Genomic DNA, 24485 nt, shown 5'->3' on the forward strand with positions numbered 1-24485 from the left:
TGGCCGCGGCGGTCTCCCGACCTCATGCCACTCGACTTTTACTTTTGGGGACATGTGAAAGAATTCGTGAATAGAATGTTCCGAAAAATTTGTGACATAAATATTAGGCCAATTATTTTCGTATCTACGATAGATTCTAACTTTTCAAGTAGCACAAAATATATCGAAGACTTAACAAAAATATTTGAATTTGTGAGATCGTTACTTTTTTTTGGTCTACTCTCAAATGAATTATAACGTTCATTGTTTGTCTTATCGGTATCAACTTGCATTTATAATATTTTGTAAAACGCTCAAACTTGTTAAGTGATTTAAAAGAGTGGTAATGACTTTCGTCCTATTACTCCTTAAGGTTCAACTTTTCAGAATTGAAAAAACTATATGGCATATACATTACCTAGAATTATAAAATTCAGCGAGTAACAATGGCTTACGGGAAAGTAAATCGGCTTTCTTACCACACGAACTCAAAAAATATCCTCAGCCCCTGGATGTGTGCCATTGCTGCACAGTGCAACCGAACCCGAGCTGTACCCTCGTTTGTGTACCTCATAAAATGATTATTTTTTGTTGAATTGCAAAATCATGGCAATCTGAAATCAAGGCCTTAAGCTTCTAAATAGTAGGTGAAAAGTCGCGAGCATTCGCTTGTCTTATATTATGATTTTTAGCATAGAATGAATACCCAATCCAGCCGTTATCTCTATTACATAATCCAGCCGTTATCTCTATTACATAATAGAGATAACGGCTGGATTGGGTATTCATTCTATGCAGTTAACATGTGTAAACTTACCTCAATCAGGATGCTTGCTGCTCTATACGCCCTGTCCGCAGTATTTTGAGCTTGACAAGTGAAGGTTTGGTTGTCGTGCTCTTGTTTAGGCGTCATCTTTATTACAGATCTGAGGACATCAAATGAAATTTAGCGAAAATATTCATTGAAAATCTTAAAAACATTTTAAATCCTAATCTAAAACACCTCCGATAATAGCAGATTAATACCAAATTAAAATATTATTGACGTAAGTAATTGGTATTGGCAAAATCATTATTTAAAGAAAGCTTTTTATACAGTAAACCACAAAAATATTAGCAATAATTTAAACAATATTGGCATCATTAGTGTAGCTTACAAAAAATTGTAATCATACTTAACAGATCACTAACAAGTAGTCAAACTTGGAATGTAATAAAGTAGCCCAATAATTATACTATATGGAGTCCCTCAAGGATCAATACTGGGAGCATGGTTCTTCTTTACGATTTAGACTTTGTTGTTCTTTACGATTTAGATTTATAATGTAGTTGGCTGCAGTTACAAGGAAGTTTATTGCTTCATATATGTAATTATTACTAATTGTTTGATCATATGATTACATATTTGTTTAAATTTCAATTTTAGTAGTATTATTATTGATTGCGCAAATTTTGCAAACACAACAAGCTTATTATATTCTTTTATTTTGAATATTATTATAATACATGATATATATGTGTCCATATTAAGCATGCAAAAAAATCGTGTATTAAAATTTTAAATTAAAAACCTTATTAAAAAGTTAACATTGTTCTTAATACAATTAATATCAATTACAGTTTCAATAACAATATTGAACAGAACGGGAACCCTATTACGTTGCTAAGACTGCGCTGAATTCTTCACATCAATTAGTTCCATGCTTAATCGAAAACAATAGTTTTAATACGAAATGAATCAAATGTCAAAATAATTATAACCTTTACGCTTGTTTGACCTTTTTGTTAATTGCAGGTTGTTTGTCTAAGCTGGCTGTGTAATTACGGTTAACTAAGGCACGATTCCAAATGTTTTTGTTTCACCCTGCTATCACATTACACATATTTCAGACGTTTAACTTTTGATGTTTTTATTTCATTCGTTTAAATTTTCTGTAATTGACTTCATTGTTATTAGCTGTGTAATTATAGGCTCATGGGACATGAGATAGAATCTACCCAGGGTCCATTACGTTTTAGATCGCTTTGCGTTTCGTGTTACTTAAATCATATAATGTTGATCTATGATGGCCTGTAAGATATATTTCATAAGATATTTTTACGATATTGATTTTTTTTGCTTTTGTTTTATATCAATGAGATGTCATATTCTGAATCTGCACCCTTCCGGAGTTAACCTTCATTGAAGCCTTAGCCTCTACCACTCTACCCAACGGTTGAGACCACTAATACTACACCATTCATAAATCTTGGTTTGTTTGTTCAACTCTGCAGTTGAAGGTAACAGTAACTGCTGCTACACTGTATATTATCCTAGTCCTATGACGAGGATTGTATAGTAGTAATTGTTGGTGAAATAATTTCTATTAATAATGCCACCAACAATTTATTTTCTTTGAACATCGAAAAGATTCATATACATTTTTATACAGTTATTTAACTGAAGCCGAAAGAAGCCCGCAAACTTGATAGTAATTGATACATTCCATGGACATATACGCTTCTTGTATAATCTTTACTCTTACTTAGATTGGCCTCACAGATTGTTTTACTAAACATAGTATCCGCATCGCTTTCCTCGATACGACCCGAAGAACAAAATACTTTTTTATATGTAATATTAACAATTTGTGATTTCTTAAGGTGATAACCCTCACTTCTGGGATTAATTACAAATTAAATTTACTGTGGGACTGTGGAACGGTTGAATCAGTGGAAGAGCGCTCGCACGCAAGATTGTGGGTTCGAGTCCCATATCGTTAAAACATTTTATTTACAAATCAACTTAATTTGGAATACGTAACATTCTCAAATAAAGTGACATTAATTAAATGTTTTTTTTTAATCAGTAAATCAGAGTATTTATAAAAAATATTATCTCTGTGTTAATGCACGTGCGTACAAAGCGATAACAGCTAATTAAAACATCGTTTATTTAAATGACAGTGACGTAGGTAAGGGCTGAAGACAAGTTAATGACGTACCTGGCCGTAAATCTCTGTCCGTCCGACAAAGGCTCGACTGTGTAGGTGACACCCTGTGTGAGAACACCCGCGTTACTGTCCACCCAGGTTATCTGTAACAAAATGTTAATCGTTAATACAGTAATGAAAGGTAATCTGTACTAACACTTGGCACGCAATGCACAGAGAGAAACTGGATGCGCCGCAATTATTATTTTTATTGTTATTTGGTTGTGGAAAATTATTTCCGCCGATGGTTTCCCGTAGATAGACACACCATAGACAACAGACGCATAATCATCTGTGAAGTAAACATAATGACAGTTGTCTATTTCGCCGCCTAATCGCACGCAAATCGTCACATACGCATGGTTACGCAAAATTCTCAGAAAACTTCATCAGTGATCAACGATTAAATCGATAAGTTCTCGGTGTAACGCATCGCAAAACCCTTTTACCTACACAGTCCGAGAGGAAGTAACACGCACCTTAGCACCAGAAGTTCCTAGAGGACTAGCGGGGGACCCCAGCTGCAGACCATCGCGTCCAGGAATATCAGGTACGTCGGCATATTATTTTAGCCATAACTGGTTTGGCAATTTTAATAATAATCATATCTTAATCACGCACGTGCGCATACACTAACTCACGAAGATTTATCATCAATGACGTTCTATAGAATGTCATTGTTGATCATAATATATTGTCTATGCATGTAATCCTAAATCAATAATACAATTAATTACTGTCAGCAGATTGAACTTTTTGCAAACACAATTATTTGGAAAAATCTTAATCGTGAACATAGCGATTATTGAAAATCCAGAACTTACAAAGAGACCAAAATACCTTTGCGATCTAAGGAAAGGTTAAAAAGTTCACCTCGTAACAATAATAATAATAATGAGGATAATTAACACACGGGTCACTATTGTCAACCGATATGCTCTTGTACTTGAAGTACAAATGATAAAGTATCCAATAAATGTAAATATGAATTCAGAAAAACGAAAACACGTTGTTATCGGGAATGAAAACTGTAACGCAATGTTAATTAAAATATGAAATACAACTATGAACACCGAGAAAGTCCCCTTAAGTCGACTATGCACAAACAAGAAAACCCGAGCGTGATGACTTCATACATTCAGTTCAAAAATTTATGTGCTCAGTGCACCAAAATGTTTTCAGTTCAGAAACTTCGTCGAAACTCTTATCGTTAGAAAAATGTACGAGGGAAATTGTACTATTTTAATTTTATAACCGAGTTGTAAATTCAATCTTCCCGCAGGGTTCATTTAGTATCTGCAACATCATATTCAATTTAAATACTAATTAATCAAATAATAATCTCTTCGCGAGACCAACGCGTTCAACCATTTGAATATATTTACATGACGTCGTGTTAAGAAGGAGAGCAGAAATTATTTTCACAAAGGTGAAATATTTTATGATGACACTAAAATTTTGTGGAATTTGATATCTCACGTGACGATGGCAAGAGATCTGATGACATGACGTTGATAATAGACACGCTAGTATCCTCTCATATTGAAAACCAATCTATGACCACAGATGCAGCGACGGATTCATATTAATTCGATTTTTGATTCAAACTATTGGGGTTCATCAGCACAGAAACTGATTGTCATGTCAAGATTTCCCCACGCGCTTTATCAATTTGACTGATACCCCCGTTCTGGCGCTTACCTGTGTATAGGATAATTTTGCTATTTAGAGAGCTAACGTTTCCAAAACCTTTCCTGCAGACTGCAAGTAAGGTTTTGTTAATATTAACTCATTAATATTCTTCATAATTAGGTATTTTTTGATACATTTATAGTTTAGGCTGATGAGTCAACGACAAACTAACAGTTTGGGCGATAGTGCAGGATCGCTTCTTTCGACTGTCTGCACCTTATTACGTTTACCTATTGTGTGTTATGTAGATTGTCTTAGAGGAGGAAGGCATTTCCCGAGTTCGTATAGCATAAAGAGATTTTTCATGTTCAAACGGTTTAATTTAAAACTAGAAAACATTGACGTATTTACCAAAAGATTGATAACAAAAATGGTCCGGCGAGTAGATAGCTCCACAGAACAAAACCTGGTAGGGGTCGCCCCACTACATGCAAACCCTGGACGAGAAAGGACAACGTTAATTAAAAGCGTATTCAAAAGACTACTAGGGAGAATAGGACAGATATCCCAAAAGACAAAGAACAGACTGACTGACAAGGCTATAAACTGTTACACAAAAAATAATTTAAATAAAAGGAAGCAATCGTGAACCCAGTGAATGACACTCCGAACGTATAGGGCTTAGCCCTCACACCAATACTTCCGCCTCCACCAGGGGATCAGAAGACAACTAGACGGCAACATTCAAACCAGAAATATATTAGCAATAGAATGATTCACCATTGCCGCAATACTAATTGTAACAAGCGGATTCAGGTTACAGAGCTTGTGTTGCACTGAGCCTGTTTATTAAATAATAGATATAATCGCGAAGGATAAAACAGTCAGTTAATTAAGTCTTAGCTGTAAAATGTTTAAATATAAGCAAAGGAACAGGCGTCGTGTTTTTGTTAATTTATGCACAAGAGATATTTGCATGTCATTTGACAGGGTCTCTTGAAATTCAACGAATAATTCGTTGAATAAACAATACTGCCTGAAGTATAAAGATGAAAAATAAAGATATTATAATATAATAGTATGAATATATGATCATGTTTTTTGCCTACTTCGAATAAGAACTAGGAAATAAGAAACAATGAATTCTTTTTATCTTACAAACGATTACACCTACCGAAAATCGAGACCGGAACCCCGAGCTAAGAAGTCTGGGTTACTAGCAAAAATAACAAGATGTATAACTGTAATATTCTATGTGTATATGTAATGTAAGAATTCTATAATTACATTTCACAACTTCGCTCCTCGACGATAATATACACATGTTAATTTGGCCATCTAGCAACACACTGACATGTTTAAAAAAAAACTCGTTTAACAACGTCATCAATTTCCAGTTGAATCCACATTTCTACAGAACCTAGTCAGCATTTTCAAAGCTACAGAAAACTTATACTTAATGTAACTGTCATAAAATCCAAAATTGCATTGATGAGTCGGACATACGTCATTCTTACCTCAGCTGGGGGTTTCCCGCCGATAGAGACGCACTCCAATATGATCATTCTGTCCTCGGTGGTGGAGTAGAAATTGCCTTGCAGTATTTTGGGCGGTTCGGGTGGAACGAGAACTGTTAGGCGGGCGTACCGCGACCTAATTGCAGATTCACCTAAAACAAAAGAATTTAATTTATTTGAGAAATCACTGTATTGATAGTTAGAAATACGGTATTTTTGAAAGGGCTCTGCTTTTCCTTTCAGTAAATTTCTTCAGTATTGGTCTTGTCTGAGAAGATTTGCGTAATTGTATTTGCTATTGAAATGAAAGCTTCTTTAGGTGCGCTGAGTACTTTACTCTATTGATATTAATTAATGACATCGAGCCTTCACGCTGTGCTCCGTAACACTCGTTAAATTAAAATCACGATCGCGCATAATTGAAAACATTTCTTAACGGTTTGTATAAAGCTTTTAAATATTACAAATAATTATTATATGTCTTCAGAGTATGAGAAGAAAATCCATTTTTTCATTACATTTCTATCTATAATAGACATTTAAAAAAAATCACCAAAGTACCCCTAACTTTTACAATTGGGGCCATATTATTCATTCAATCTAGATAAAAATTGTATGAATTTTTTTATGAAAATAAGGGACGTTCAGCTGATGGTAATTGATACGCCCTGCCCATAACAATGCAGTGCCGCTCAGGATTCTTGAAAATCCCCAAAAATTCTGAGCGGCACTACAGCTGCGCTCGTCACCTTGAGACATAAGACGTTAAGTCTTATTTGCCCAGTAATTTCACTATTTTTACACATTACTGCTTCACGGCGGAAATAGGCGCCGTTGTGGTACCTGCATCCCATGCAAAGGAGCCTCCCACTGGTAAAAATTATATACTGTTTACTAAAACTATTTAACATAACATAGTTTTATTGTGATTTTATCGTGATTGCCCTGCGTTATCCTGAAATTGCTAAAATAGCAAAAGTAACTCCAAGAAAATCTATAGCAACAGTCTGTGCATCTAAAAGTTAACATTCCACTGGCCACCCTTATATCTCACAAACTTTGCGGCGCCCGGACACAAACACGAAATTTTACTAAACCACGATAGCTCTATCACTATTTAATGGCAGGGAGAAAGACAATGAAACAGTCCCCTAGTCGGACGCAAACTTTCAAGCAAGTTTGCAAGTTAAATAGTTGAAAGTTGTACGATTTTTCCACAAGACAGTACATTGTTTAATAGAAAACATTGTTCCGTAAGAATTACTTTTATGTAAATCCTTTATCTGGTCTCCGTTGCATGTTTCCTCGCCTAGTCCAGAGTTGGCTTTGAGATTGTTGTATCTCTGTGCTTATTTCCATTGTGTTGTTAAAATTCTAGCTACTTCGGAGATGATAACAATGACAGAGTTATTCAATCTGAAATCAGGCCAGCATTTGTATCGTCGACTTATAAAAGAGATCACATTGAGATTGGGTACGATCAAATTAAATTTGAACGTAAGTTTTAGGGTTGTGTTATTTATTTATTTATTTATTTAAGTACCAGCTGACCCGGCAGACTTTGTATTGCTTTTATCGATAAATAAAAGACCTAAACTTTTGTATAAAATAAACCTTAAGCAAACAAAAGGAATACTTTATTTATTAAATCAAATAAAAATAAATGCTCGGTATGAATGAAATTTTATTATTTTTTCGATTAATTACACACGATATCCCTTACTTGCACACACAGTTATGATACAGTCTATTAATCAATCTCCACTATTGAATGGATGTTATTATACGAGTAAATATAAACCTTTCTCTTCAATCACTATTAAAAAAACCGCATCAAAATATGTTGCGTAGTTTTAAGTATTTAAGCATACGTAGGGATATAAGGACAGAGAAAGCGACTTTGTTTTATACTATGTAGTGATGGTCACATTGAGATTGGGTACGATCAAATTAAATTTGAACGTAAGTTTTAGGGTTGTGTTATATATTTATGAACTACCAACAATATTACATGTGATACATTATCATTAAACAAGTCTTAAGTGCTAGGGATACATGTAATTATACTTATAGGCAGTCACAACATGTATTTAAATAGATGTAGATACATAAAGTTAAAATTTATATAATAAGTAAAAGCTTAGTAAAGTAATGTAAATGTTAAATGTAAACAATGAAAGGTATATAAGAAATTAGCTGACCCGACAGACGTTGTCTGTTAAAAAAAACTCTCGCCGATAGAATTTTGTAAAATGCGTTTTTAGATGATCTCTACTCGATGAAAGGAAAATTCCTACCAAATTTCGAGTCTCTACGCCTTACGGTTCCAGAGATATCGTGATGAGTGTCTATATACGTGGAAATCTCTTGTATATATATATATATAGATAAAAATACAAGAATAATAAAAAAAATAACAATCTTAATATCAATGTGATATCAACCGTTGCAGAATCGGGTGTCTTACTTAATTAATCTTTAAATTTTGCTATAGTATCGCTGAACAGATCAATGGACTTATCTCTACAAACAAATTCATTGTATAGTCTACTTAATCGGGGTTTAAGGGAATGATGACCGAGATTGATTCTGTGGGTTGGGTGCGTAAAAAGTGAAATAAGATAATGTGGAGTACGGAGCGGAATCTTGATGCAAATTTGACTCAAAAGATCCGTCTTATTTGTGATGCCGTTCATGAGCTTGAATATAAAGACCATAATATCATGTATTTTCCGTCTATCTATCAGTGAGTTTAATTTGAAAGTTTTTAGCCGCAAGATGTATGGTAGTTGCTTGTCTCTTCCAATGGAATAAAATTTTGTGAAGTTTATATTTGAATTGATTTAAAAAAAAGGGTTTTAATTTAAACTTTTACTCACAAATACATTTACATGATTAGATTTTTATTATATTTTTATCAATATTTGTTAATTACATTGTATAAAATCAATGTTCTAATCAGCATTAATGTATTACAAGAGACTTGATCCTGCAGACAAACTGTCCAAACAGTCTTGCGGGACTATGTTAGCTTTTAAGATTATGTCTGTAAATGATTAATAGTGTAAATAAATAAAAATGAAATAAAAAGTGATTAACTTATTTAAAACAAAGAAAATAGAATAATAGCAGTTCTTCTCCCAATACGTTGGATCCCATTACTGGGATCACAACTGCATGTTTAGTATTTTTTTTTTAATTTAATTAATTAATTAAATAACTTCATTTAGGTATGCAGTCTTTAGAGTAATACGTAGTTTAAAAACATCCTACCAGGAATGTATTAATACGCTAAAATATTGAAACTTATCGACAACGCTGTGGCAATGCTAAACTTTATCCGAAAGCAAGAAGTTTGACTTTTATTAAAATACTTTTACAACATTATTTAAGATTTAATACTCTCGAAAAGTTTAGTGATGCTGTACCATCTAATGACAAGTTTGATCATATAACACATTCTTCTCTCCAGATAGTGTATACGGAAAGCTTAATATATTATACATTATTTGATTGAAGCTCTACGATCATAGATCCATTCTACTCAATAAAAGTTCAGAGGAAAAGCAAGTCTGTAAAATTGTCTCCAAGCAATTTCTTAAGCGTCATTTTTTTCCCCCTACGGAACATCTAATATATAAAATTCTCGTGTCATGGTGTAAAACTTTGAACTCCTCTGAAGCGGCTTGACCGTTTCTCTTGAAATTTTGAGTGCATATTGGATAATTCTGAGAATCAGACAACATCTATTTTTCATCCCCCTAAATGTTAAGGGTGGTCCTTAACACACGAATGTTCATTTTTTTTTTTTAAATTTGTTTGGTTATCAGTCAACATTAAAAAATACATAAATCTTCAAATTTTCACCCATCTACTATCAACAGTTACTTTTGTATCGCGATTTTAATATCGGCAATACAACGTTTGCTGGGTCAGCTCGTATTTTTATAATGTTGACCCACTTGCATTACAATCCTAATAATAGAATAAGATACATAATAGCTTTAAGGGTAAATGTATACACTTTTATAATTAAAGTCTTAAAATTAAATTTAATTAAAGTCCCAGCCACTGTTCGGGCATTATCTATAAATAAATTTAAATGTTTTATAAAAAAATGGCTCTGTCGTAAATACTATTACTCCACAGATGAATATCTAAGTGATCGGACAGCCTGGGTCTAGATTATGATTATTTTATTGCGGTAGAAATGACTGTACAATATTGTATATTTTTATTGATTAGAGCGCAAGAAAAATAATACTGGGAGAGTTTCTTGCTCTTCTTCTCTCTCAGAGCGCCATTTGTTTCCGAAGCGTTAGTAGTATCTAGTATATTAGAAATGACATCAAAAAGAATTCGAAAGGTGATTCCTTTCGAATTCTTTTTGATGATTTTGAGAAAAGAAATGCCATTTATCTTTTCATTAGTCTTAACTTGTGCAAATATGTAATTCTACTTTAACTTAAACTGCTAGATGGATTAAACTAAGTATGTTTCCATTAAAACATTTCTTAATGTCTCTATTAAGGGAAACTCACTTTGTTCATGTGTCTTTTTTAATATCACTATGTTTATATTGTACTAGCTGACCCAGCAAACGTTGTATTGTCGATATTAAAGTCGCGATACAAAAGTAACTGTTGATCGTAGATGGGTGAAAATTAGAATTGGATGTATTTTTTGATGCTGACAATCAAACAAATTAAAAAAAAAAGTGAAAAAAAATTAAAAAAAAATTCGTGTGGACCACTGTGGATGAAAAATAGATATTGTCCGATTCTCAGACCTACCCAATGCGCACTCAAAATTTAATGAGAATCGGTCTAGCCGTTTCGGAGGAGTTCAACGTTTAACACCATGACACGAGAATTTTATATATTAGATTACACTAATTCACTAGCATTACTCTAACTCAAAAGGTTTTGTTCGTCAAGGAGCTGCATTACATCAGCTACCTGCCAATGAAAGTCCCGTCAAAATCGGTTCAGCCATTTCAGAGATTAGCCGGAACAAACAGGCAGATTAAAAAATGTTGTTTTGGTGTATGTACCGTATATATATTCATATATATGTAGTAAAAAACGGTTATTTCAATATTACAAACAGACACTTCAATTTTATTTATATGTATAGATTAGTTTTGATAGCCGTTAGCCACCCTATGAAATAAAAATAAAATCAATACGTCATAAGTGGTTAGCGATCCTACCTACTAAGCTAGAGGTCCCGGGTTCGAATCCCGGTAGGTGCAAGCATTTATATGATGAATATTGATGTTTGTTTCCGAGTCATGGATGTTTAAATGTATTTATGTATGTTTATATGAATTTATGTATGTTTAAGTAAGTATATTGTATTAAATATATCATTGTCTTGTAACCCATAACACAGGCTATATATGCTTAACTTGGGGCAAGATAATTTGTGTGAAAAGTGTGTATTATTATTATAATAGATGCACACTTTTGCATCTACCGGGTTCTAACAGGAAACCTTGGTAATCAGGCTACCAACAATTAGACTAAGTGCTCGGCAAGTTTTTAAGGCAAAACAAAACATAATTAAGCTTAATGTAATAGTTTCGAAGTAGTATCTTAAAAGATATTAATCTTAAAATGAATTAATTCAAACATTAAGATTAGATAGCGTTGAGATATTGCCCAAATACGACAGAACTTAACATCTCAATGTAAATCTCTTAACAAAAGGAGAATGAGACATAGAAGTTGTGAGATAAAGGAGTCTTAAGTGATATTTAGATTTAATTTATCAAAAGGTTGCGTTCAAAGGACTTTAAATTAATTTCATTATCCTTTTGCATATGAATAGAATTCCTGTTTAACCAATCCGGTAAATAGTAGAGTAAACCGGATTAAACTTCCACTATATGATTTAAATATTCTAATTTAGTGGAATTGAAATTAATTTTAACATCATTCGTAGGACATTTTCCGCTCTTCATAATTTAAGCTGTTCTAAGCCCAATGGTTAAACTTGTTACGATGACAAGTGTCGGATCGGATTCTAGTGACTTGGAAGGGCTTCGGTGGGCAGCACGAGTTGCATCAATACTCTCTTTGAAGTAAAAACTGCCTTTAGCGGCATGTTTCATGGGAAGGGTATATATGTTAACTCGCGTTTGGACACGTGGCCTCATTGAAAAATCACAAGACAGTCGTTGAAATTATGGATGAAACATTTTATTAATTATAGTTCGGCTATCTCAACTTAATAATCATACGGTATGGACCAGTGGTTGAATCATTGTGATTGCGAAGCCAAACAATGCGAGGTTGAGGGATCGAAGCTCAGCCGTGAAATAATTTTACAGTTTCATTATTTGGTTTTTATGCGTTGTCATTAAGTAGGATGGGGAGTAGTGAGGAAACTGCCCATGGACATCCAAAACCACAAGTGTCAAGAGATGCGTTGCCGACCTTTAAGGAAGTATGCTCTTTTCTTGAAGAAGAAAAGCAGCAGCTTGTAAATGATTCCACAAAGTGGCTGTGCGAGGCAAGAAATTAGGAATGCCAGAAGTCAACGTTATGAGTCTTACATGTTTCACAACCCGACAGTTGAATAAACCTTATATCAATGACTTCTGGGGTTAAAACACAAATTAAATTTGTAACCAAAATTTTTGGACAACGTAGGACTCGAACCCGCTGCGTCCTAGTGACGCATAGAAGGTAAATCTTGGTATGGCTTGTTCAACTCTTAGATTGTGGCTTTGTCTCCAGGTCCATAAATTTTGGTTACAAATTTAAATTAGTCTTCCATGACGTGTTGCTTGTTATCGAGACCCGAGTGGTTTTGAGGCGTAGAGTATCTGCGAAGTACTTTCTACGCGTCTCAATAAAGCTACTGGAAAGTAGGAAACCCAAGCCCTGCCATCTATTTTGGCCAACAGATCATACCAACTATCAAACAGGCATTCTACCAGTACATACATTTATATTGAATTCGTAATTATTTTCTAAAAAAAGTAGAATTCTGCGGTTGGAATGAAGGTGAACACTCTCCGTGATAAACACAGTAGAAGACACTCAATGAAGTGACGTCTACGCATCGCTAAGTGATCTAACTGTTTACTGTGGACTAGATCCCTATAATTCTGTGTAGCAAAGCTCAAATGGTTCAGGCCAGACCAGAGATGATAGCGATACGTCATATGTGGACGGACCTGCGCTTTGTAGATCGCTAGAATACAATATTCCATATATGACAATATATAGATATATTTATATTGATTCCCACTTATCCGCTTATAACAAATTTCTAATAACCACTAAACTGTCTAAGAATCTAATAAAACTTTCATATAAAACTGCCCTCCCTCCATTTCTCGTGAAGCAATGTTGGATTTTGTGAAACCCACTAAAACATTTGCCAGGATTTTCATTGTATATTTTTCTAAAATCTGAATGTAATTTTATTACAAGTTTCTGAAAGCGCAAAAGAAAAATAAATATCAAATAGAAATTGAAGCTCTCTTGCCTGTTGTTAACTTATCAGATGGAAGCCTTGCCAGAAAGAACATTGTTTTTTCTAAAGACAACATTTTTACCGCTATAGTGACAGTTATGTATCGGAATTTGAATCAATTTAATTTATTATTGTTTTTGTTAGGACTACAAACGAGAGTACTTGCGTGATGAAAATTGATCACCACTGCCCACATTTTCTTGCAACACCAGAGAAATCATATCAGCCATTCGGGAATGTGTACTATTTTTGAAGGTCCAATGTCGTATAGTACTGAAAACACCATACAAGGGGCTAAATCCATGGCTTGGTTGTCAGGTGGTGAAACCAAAGTGTAAAGTCAGTCTACAAGAAGTCTTCGAAAGATTAGAAAATCGAGGAAAATGTACCCCCATAACATCATTATCCGTGTTTGCTCGCACCTGTACAATTCGTGAATTATCTGCGTGAGTATAATGCAGTTCAAAATATAGAAAACATAAAAATTGCGTGCGTACATTTCAGAAGTGAAACCTGCATTGATGATTACATGAAACTCTAAACCGTATATGTAGTCCTGGTACATTTTGCTAGGATGACACATGATTTCAACCGTTATGAAAGACATTACTAGTACTGCTACCATATTTATGTTCTCCTGGTGTTTATGTAATAATATGTCGTGCGCATGATGTCACAATGTATATTCGCGTCAGCAATCTGCTTCAACTATAATCGCGTGGTACGAAAACTGGTATTTATGCACTATGCACTCTACGGCACAGGTAGCGTTAAACGCAACCTTGTTGGAAGTCGCATTAGAAGTTTCACTTCAATAATGATTATAATTATCATACATTACACACATCCACTAATAAAATAAACGTAAGATTATTTTGACTCAAACAATTTACCAGTTCCATATATCCTCGTTTGCAAAAGCGTACGCATTATGAGAACAAATTAATTGAAAACAAGATCACTTAGCAGCAAAGCCTTTTAGAAGAGGTCGTTATAAGCAATAATTTAATGTAAGCAAATAGCGAACGCTTGAATAGGACCGGGCTTATCTTAAACGAAATTGTGCTTGGTCTAATATTATTTCATTGAGCTAGCGCCTTGAATAAGTTGTTTCAAGAAAACTTGATGATTGCTACAACATTTAACGATATCAACGATCATTACATTGACATTTTACACGACACGTTTATATTTGGAAAAAAAGTTTTAGAAAAAATCACGACCATGATAGATAATAGTTTGTGTTAGATTGTAAGTAATTCATGCTTTTACTTTTGTCATTTCACACTTATCACATTATAATTGTTTACATTTTATAGTTTATTAGAATTAAGATTCAAGTTATTTAAACTTTCTTTTTTAAAATGTTGAATGTACCTTATTAGAATAACCAACCTAGAACTACTTTGTAAGTACAAATCAATTGTCAAAGTTAAGGTGAGTTATTGTTGGTCCATCTAAATAAATGATTGCTGCAAATACATTCCTGGACTGTGCAAAGGGTTTGAAATTAAATTATATATTCCGAAATAGTAGAAATCCTCAAAGGCTACATACTCATTTTAATTTAATACTTCAAATTAAAATACAAGAAACTCTATTTACTGTAAAACTGTGTAAGTTATTTGGTGCAAGTCAGGATGAATTACAAATGTTACTCAAAACTAGCATTCAAATGAGTATAACAATATTCATTAACAATAAACTTAAAATCATTAGTGCCAACTATCTTTATCATTTAGCCTCAGATGTTAATTTATTTTTTACGATAGGTACATTTAATTTTTTTGTTTGGGAAGTAAGTATATTATCATTTGGGAGTTTATTATAAAATATAACACGGATTGAGTTATATTTTATACTAAACTTACTTTAAAAGATTCAGCGACTTTACGCCTAGTAGATGGAATTGCGAGTTTACGATTGTTCCGAGTATCACTACCTTATTTTAAATTGGCTAATATGTTTATGACCCTACAGGCGGTTCTTGTATATGTGCTGGCAGTGTACTGTCATAATATTAATTTCGCTTTTAACTTCAATAGAAAAAAGTCGTACCCTTATAGGATCAATTTATTGTCCATCTTTCTGTTTGTCAAGATTTCTTTATCTCGGGAACGCGTGGAGATGTTGAATGGAGTGGATCGACTTGAAATTAAAGCTATATAGTCACTCTCAAGGGAATCAAATTTAATACGGTAATCTCGTTAACCTAGAAATATAAAATTTGGCAAGTAACTAGTATTATACTACAAGTATGAAAATGAAAAGAAAATGTCTGAAAACTATACATTTGTAACTTAATCATAGAAAAACAGGGTCATTTATGAAAGGAACAGCGGTCCAAGTGTCATATGGTATTTCATATTCTTAGTAATTTTTATAACGTTATAGTTTTCGATTAAAGACGATGAATTAAAAAAGTAATATGTTCGGAATCCTCGGTAGGCGAGTCTGACTTCCACTTGTCCAGTTATCGGATAACAAGTAATGAAAAGGACAAAGAATTCAATTTCCTTTTTGTTTCTTATTAGAGGAGGCAAACAGACAAGTGTATCACCTGATGGATAGTGAGAGCCATCAAAAACATAACCTGTAAAAAAAACAAGTGTCGTAACTCAGTTCTTCTGCCGTAAAAAGTTGTGAGATCCATGAATTTAGTCCCTAAGGGTCCTTTTGTATTTAGTTATAACATAATTAGCTAACCTAAGAACATGTTATAGTAACCATATTAATATTGAAAATATTAATATAATATATTTTTTTTTAAATTACAAAATTACAGATCGCTGGCAAGAAAAAAGAGATGAGTAAGTTATTATACAGATTGAACATTATGGTGAACTCGGAAACTTCAGATTCAGATAGCACTTTTTAGGGTTCCGTAGCCAAATGGCAAAAAAAGGAACCCTTATAGATACGTCATGTCTGTCTGTCTGTCCGTTTGTATGTCGCAGGCACTGTTTTTTTTAAACTTTAAGAACCATAATTGTTAAAACTTGGTAAGTAAATGTATTCTGTGAACTGCATTAAGATTTTCACACAAATATAGAAAAAAAAACAATAAATTTTTAGGTTTTATTTCCATAATTTGAACTGAAACTTAAGTTTTTTTTTTATCAAACCCATAAATCTATGGATAGGTCTTCAATAATGATAATAGGTTTCTACTATAATTTTTTTCTAAACTGAATAGTTGGCGCGAGAGACACTTCCAAAGAGGTAAAATGTGTGTAATTTATAAGTTGTAACCTTGTAACTTCTAAAATAAGAGAATGATGAAAATTAAAAAAAAATTCATGTACATTACCAAGTAAACTTCCAACGAAAATTGGTTTCAACGAGATCTAGTAGTTTTTTTTTAATACGTCATAACTCGTTTTATTAATAACTTAATTTAAAAAAAAAATATTATTTAAACCGATCAAAGTTACAACGAACTAAAAGAACTATTATATTATGATACTTGCTGGTACGGAACCCTTCATGGGTCCGACTCGCACTTGGCCGCTTTTTTATTTAATCTATTATAACTAAACGTTATAGAGTAACAATATTTTGTTTTATTTTAATTTACCAGTGGGAGGCGCCTTTGCACAGGATGCCGGCTAGCTTATGGATTCCACAGCGGCCGTCTATTTCTGCCGTGAAGCACTAATGTGTAAACATTAAGGGCGCTGTAGCTAGTGAAATTACTGGGCAAATGAGACTTAACATCTTATGTATCATGGTGACGAGCGCAATTGTAGTGCCGCTCAGATTTTTTGGGTTTCCGAGAATCCTGAGCGGTACTGCATTGTATTGGGCATCAATTACCATCATCTGAACGCCCTGCTCGTCTCGTCCCTTATTATCATAAAAAATAATAATAATAAAAAGCACACCTACAAAATGTAACATGCAGACATTATTTGAACAGATAACAATAGATAATCAAATCGACCACTAACAAAATAGTGATAATTAATACAACATCAATGTTATATCAATAGGTACTGTAACCAGCTGAATATGCAAATATTTATACCACGTATAGATAGTACGCCTAACCACGCATCACTAAACCTTACATATTATGCGACTGATTGGCTACTAGTGATGCAATGATACTATGTTAATGTGAAAAGAAAATACTTAGGGGCATAAATACGAAATATATTCAAATTCAAATTCAAATATTTTTATTCAAAATAGGATGTGAAATCACTTATTGAAAGTCAAAAAACTACCACCCATTCCAAATTGAATGCCTCAGGCCTGAGAAGAATGGGCGCAACATACTCAGCGGGCTTTTTTTTTTATCAAAAATATGTTTTACAGTTAAAGTAACATTTACAAAGTAACATTGTACAATTAAACTTATTATTTAATAGCCTGAGGGCGGTCGCTCCATTCCGAATCTGTGGTATCATTAAGAAAGTCCTTTATGTTATAGTAACCTTTACCACACAAACGTTTATTAACAATTCTTTTGAATAACGTAATACTTTATCTTTGAACATTTTCTGGGATTCTGTTGTGTCTGTTCTTGGTGGTAACATTGTGGTTATGACAGTTTCTGGCATATTCACTTATGTGCCTATGAATATACATTACATTATCAAGAATATATTGAGAAGCAACAGTTAAGATGTTAATTTCTTTGAATTTTGCTCTCAATGATTCTTTAGGGCCTAGGTTATAAATAGCGCGAATAGCCCTCTTCTGCAGCACAAATATTGTATTAATGTTGGCAGCGCTGCCCCACAGCAATATACCATAGGACATAATACTATGGAAGTAACTAAAGTATACATGTCGCGCCGTATCTATGTCAGTTAGTTAGTTCTACCGCATTTATCACGGGGAGTGTTTCGAAGAGCTGTTTCACCTGATTTCTGCCGACAAATTCCAACTTCGCACGACTCGCCTAACATCTGGATGTGTGGCGTTCCTCCACAGTGCGGTTTTCAAGGGTCTTTCTTCCACGTACTACAAACCTGTGGAATCAGCTTCCGTGTGCGTTGTTTCCGGGACGATACGATATGGATACCTTCAAAAAAAGCGCGTAAACCTCCTTTGGTTCCTCTAGTGTTGCAAAAGAATACGGGTAGTGGTGATCACTTAACATCACGTAACCCCCGGACTGTAACACTGCGATAAATGGTATTCAGCGATTCAGAAGTAATTAGGGGGTATTTTTTAATTTTTATGTTCACCATAATTGTCGTATACTTTAGAACTACTAATTGTAACATTAGATTAAGAAAATTGTATTGTATATGATGTGGTGTGCTTTAATAAATAAATGGAGTAATTTTACTAAAAACAAATTGAAATAACATTAAATTTGATTTATCAAAATATTGAATACCAGATCTAACTAGCATAAACACCATTTTTCAGGCAGGCCCTAACGCGGCTTGCGTCGGGATCTATCAGTAATATATGACGTCACGAAACAAAAAGCGTTCTATATCTGAAGACGTTCGATTCCGTCCGGCAGAGTTCAGATATTTTTGTCAAGCGCTGCTAACCTTACATGTTATACACATATTTCAACGTATTGGCAATATCAGGTTAGGAAAATTTATTGAAGTAGGCGTTACTTTGCGGAAATCCATAATTATACAAATGATTTGAGTTTTCTTTAGTGTTAATTCCGCCAATATTTGTCTTTAAGCGATTCGACACGTGTTTCGCCTCTACACGAGGCATCCTCAGGACGTGTTGTCTCGCCAAAATCTGGCACGAGACTGAATCAAATGAGCCGGAAGCCGCTCTTATATACCCTCGTCCCATGAAATGTGTTAGAGCAATTCGAAATAATAAAACACAAAAATAACATGTTTAAATTGTTGAATGAACAAACAAATATAGTCCCATCACCTCTGTTACGTATCTCTTCCGGGGGTAATACGTCACAACAGCCGACCAATCACAGAGCGTCATTACATGGGACGAGGCTATAAAACAGCGGCTTCCGGCTCATTTGATTCAGTCTCGTGCCAGATTTTGGCGAGCCAACACGTCCTGAGGATGCCTCGTGAAGAGGCGAAATACGTGTCGACTTGTTTAAAGACAAATATTGGCGTAATTAATACTAAAGAAAACTCAAATCACTTGTATAATATCAGGTTACACAGTGAGTACCTCATAAATACATACCTCACCATACTTACTGTGTAACCTGATCTTGCCATTAGTAGATACTAAACTATACAATAGCAGATGGTAATGGATGGCTTGGTAGTTATTTTTTTTTAGTTAGTTATTAGGGCATTATTCTGCCTCCAAGAACGCCCGGCTTCGCTGTAAAAGCCTTTAGGGCTTTCAGCACAAAGATGGTTTTTAGTCGGTAGGGGGTGTTTACACCCGAGCCTGACATATGGGCCCGTTTCGGGGTCTTCAATACGTAAATGGATTATGCCTGTCTCAAAAAAAAATATATTTCAATGTACAGACACTAAATGTACCACATAATTACTGTGTAACATGATTTGCCATTATTAGATACTGAAATATATAGTGAAAGATGGTAATGGCTTGGTGGTATTTCTTGAAGTAAAACTTTAAGGCTTATTATAAAACTAACTTAATAAATAACTTTTGGGGGTAACTTAGAAATTTTTTCTAACGGAAGTAATGCTCAGTAAAAAAGTCAATTGAAACAATTTTTTAAGCCGTTATAATTTTATAATTAAAAAAAAAAAACATTTCTATAAGCTCAGTAATATTTTTGGATAATCTCCAAGTGCTTTAGGTAGAGAAAATGCCAACTTTCCTCAAAAGATGAAGTTATATCGTTAGCGTTTCCGAGAAAAAAATTGCAAAAAATCTAAGAATGCCCCTCAGTAATACGTGAGTGCTTATTTGGCAATAAGGCTTTATTTAATGTAATATATTGATGTATCTGTTAATCATTTCTAAAGTCATAAAGTTTTGGTTCAATCGCGCGTATAGGTTACACGCACACACTTTTTATTATTTAATTTTATAATTTCTATATAATGCTAATAATAAATGTATTTGATCCTTAATCTTTTAGAAATAATATATTTTTATTTTCTATATATTATTCATTACTTTTAATAATTTACATATAAAGTATATAGGAAGTAAATAAAATATTATGTAGTACATAGCCAGTGAGTTACCTTAAGAAAAATATGTATTGAGGGTACTTAGGTTTTTCTTTGAGTACTATCAATACATGTTTTGGAGTCGCGCGTGGAATCGTTTCGGTTAACGGAGATCACCCAACCACACATGTTTTTGTAATTAATGAATAATTCGCTGTCCGCGTACACACTGAACTGAGCACGTACAACTTTTAAATTTTTAAAATAAAAGAACACTGACCTCTACTATATACCACTAGACTGGCGGCAGTCAAAGTGCTTTTGTGCCTGTTTGATATTCGCCATTTTGGCGCTGTTGGCCATGTAGCGAGAGTCTGCGGTACTAAAGCAAGTGATCACGACCTCAGCTAAAGAAAAATCGATAGGAAAACTATTTACAAAATAAATTGTGTACTTTATTACGTTGATTCTAGAAGTATAAATAACAAGCAAAACGAGTGAAATTACTTCAAAATGCAAAAGTACTTTAGAGTATTATTGTACACTCCTAAGCAGCCATTTTATATGTATTATACGTCAAAATTAGTTCTCTGGACACTCGCAAGTGGCGCTTCAAATAGGCACAAAAAATGCAGTCAAACACGTGGATTCCTCTTTATAATATGAGTAAAGATATCAGTTGTGCGTAAGGATTGTAAAGAATTGACCGTCAAAGTCGAATAATGATTATGGTGGACGTAATTAGGTAGTACTTAATACTAGTGCAGAATGTATTGAAGCAGCATCCGGTTGCAAATAAAGCAAAAAAAAAATTATATGCGTGATATCAAATATAATTAAAATAAAGTGCATTTTCAAAACAATTTAAAGCAAGGTTATAAAATAACAAGAGCCATCCACTTATTAGCGGAGAAACGTATATTGGAAAATGAAATAGGCAAACAAAAATACCAGGAGAGAATAAATGCAATGAGATTTTTCAATTTATTAAAAGCAAACACAATTCCAAGTTCCGACGCAACGAGCAAAACAATAGTTAGTTGCCAAGAATCGTTTGCGGATTAAGTTATAAGCGTAATGGGTTCCGGTTCTGCATTCCTAGTAGGTATCTCCATGCGATATAGTTGAGTTTATTTTATATATGGCGGCAATAAACGTTGTTTTAGTATTTTCATGCAAAACGAATAAAATTGCATCCGTTCTAGAAATATAAATTTATCTTTAAACGGTTTCTTTTTATCTAACACAACAACATAATAATTGGGAAATATAATATATGTTGGCGCCTTAACTATGTTCCTATGCTGACGAGGAGGCCGCAGTTTGTTCTCATGGAGCACTTTCTTGATATGCTGTATGCATATTATGTTGTTGCAATTTTAATTTATTATGCCTCTTGAATATGCAGATCCAATAATCTATAAATTAAAACCACATACCAAAAAAGAAGAGGACACTGTCAGTAAGTCAGTAAATTTTGCCAAAACCTATCTGTGTACAGCAAATACCACCTCCGAAGAAATAAATGGCGCTAAACTTCATAATGACAACTATAACAAATACTATCTTTGACTCACTTCATCTGCAGTCCCCCTGAAAATCTCCCCCTGAGATCTGGAAAGGTCTTGAAACGTCGGGTTAACTAAAATAAAAATGTATCTTTTACGCAAACATCTAATGTTAAACCGCGTTACACGCGTTTTAATCCTTTAAAAGTGTTTTATTTAAATTTTCATTATTATTAAAAAAAGGAGGACCCTATAATTACGTAAGTATCCACTACTCTGTGCTATATATATAATATAAATATATGTAAAGGAATTCGTCATCTTGATTTTTAAAACGACTAATAGAGGGCGCTATAAAAAAAGGTTTATTTTGCAAATTTAAACATCTTATTTACATGAATATTAAAAGCAAAAAGTATTAAAATAATTGACTACACTTGGTTAGTGTCCACTGAGCTAGAATCCTGGGAATCCCGGTAGGTCCAAACATTTAAATATTATAATATTTTTTTGTTATGAATAAGGAGGACAACCGACCGTACAGGTAACCTGGTGATAAGTGATCACCGCCGCGATCATTCTCTTGCAACACCATAGGAACCACAGGAGAGTTGTCGGCCTTTAAAGAAGGTGTACGTGCTTTTTTTGAAGGTAACCATGTCGTATCGTCCCGGAAACACCGCACAAGGAAGTTCATTCCACAGCTTTGTGGTACGTGGAAGAAAGCTCCTTGAAAACTGCACTGTGGAGGACCGCCACTTATCCAGATGGTGAGGATGATATACTAACTTGTGGCGTGTCGTGTGAAGGTGGAGTTCCGCGGCAGGATTCAGTAGAAACAGCTCTTCGGAACACTCCCGTGTATAAATATAATATAATAATAAAAAAATATAATAGATATTTCTAGGTATTTATGTATTAAATTATCTTTGTCTTGCACTCATAGTACAGGATATGGCTGGTTTTGGGGCAAGATAATTTGTGTAATAGTGTGTCAATATCATTAAAAAAACCAGTTATTGTAAGCCGGGCACCATTCAATAATTGTTTCTTGAAATTCGTTTAACACCATTCATCCCACGCTCGGAACCTGTTATTTGATTTAATTGTGATTTAACAAGCAGTTGTCAGTTCTTATCGGAATCATCCAGAGGTTTATTTACCTTGTAGATAACTAGATCTAACCGGCAACTTTACGCGTTAAAAGTTGTAATAAGTCCCTGGAGTTTGAAGAGAGATGTAAAACTTATGATTGGTGAATTTTGAAGTGTCTGCTTGGGGCTGACGTCAGTAAAATGGCGGTCAATTCTTAACCCGCGGGATTATGTTTTTCCGTCGGATTTAATTTTATTGTATGTTTGTTTTTTTATGTCAATCATTAACTTTAAATTACATAAATTATTGACCGAAAAATAATGTACATGTATTAAAAATCCAATGCTTAAATATGTTTTTTCACTTCATTCACTTATGAATGTCAAAAGTTTTCTTTCTATTTCCACACTTAACACCACTTCGGAAAAGGTTGAGCTTTAATGAGAAGAAGTGGCAAGGAAGTCATAGCCACTCTTTTAAAACGATATTTGCAGCTTCATCGCTTACATTACTTTAATGATGAAATAATACCTTCATATTACAGTTTCAGCCAATTCAACTAATAGGTATTTTTTGCATTTTACATGTGATTCTTTAGATTTTTGGCATTTTTGGGTTCTGTTGCGTTCATAAAATCTCCCCATATAAGTTTTTCTTATATATCTTCCATGTACAGATATCCACCAGTTACGATTTTATTATATGTATTAAAAACCTAACTTATGATGCGTTGAAAATTATTACGTTCATTTCATTCCCGAGCTCGAAATGGGTTAAAACTCTAGTTATTGTATTTTTTTAAATATTATTATACTAGCAAGGGTAATTAATAGTAGGTGATTTCCTCTGCCCGTTACAATGTAGTGCCGCTTAGGATTCTTGATTGAACCCAGAATTATTGGTGGCATGCCAACTGCGCTCGTCACTTCGTGAAAGTATATTAATTCTTACATTAATTCAGCACCAAAACACAATAATACATGCACATTTATGATTCACGACAGAAAAATCCTTGAAAATGTTATTAGTTTCCGTGAATTCAAGAATTTAGAAACAAAATACTGCTTATTATATTCCAAAGAGATGGAAGTAGTATTTTTATGATATTAAGGGACGAGACAGCAGGACGTTCAGCTGATGGTAATTGATACTGCCCATTACAATGAAGTGCCGCTCAGGATTCTTGGAAAACCCAAAATTTCTGTGCGGTTCTTTCACTAGATAAGGCGGCCT

General features: G+C 33.8%; 1 protein-coding gene across 2 annotated transcripts in view; it reads right to left on the minus strand.

Annotated features, from left to right (window-relative positions):
* LOC126975607 (irregular chiasm C-roughest protein-like) overlaps positions 1 to 24485 on the minus strand; it is a 151969-nt gene that overhangs the window by 68147 nt on the left and 59337 nt on the right. For both annotated transcript variants that reach the window (XM_050823577.1, XM_050823586.1), the window contains exons 5-7: positions 6101 to 6252; positions 2964 to 3055; positions 797 to 905 (exon numbers count right to left, since the gene is read on the minus strand). In XM_050823577.1, the coding sequence (XP_050679534.1) occupies positions 797 to 905; positions 2964 to 3055; positions 6101 to 6252 (353 nt within the window). The remainder of the gene's footprint in view (positions 1 to 796; positions 906 to 2963; positions 3056 to 6100; positions 6253 to 24485) is intronic.

The sequence above is a fragment of the Leptidea sinapis genome, chromosome 2 (assembly GCF_905404315.1).
Source record: "Leptidea sinapis chromosome 2, ilLepSina1.1, whole genome shotgun sequence".
Taxonomy (NCBI): Eukaryota; Metazoa; Arthropoda; class Insecta; order Lepidoptera; family Pieridae; genus Leptidea; species Leptidea sinapis.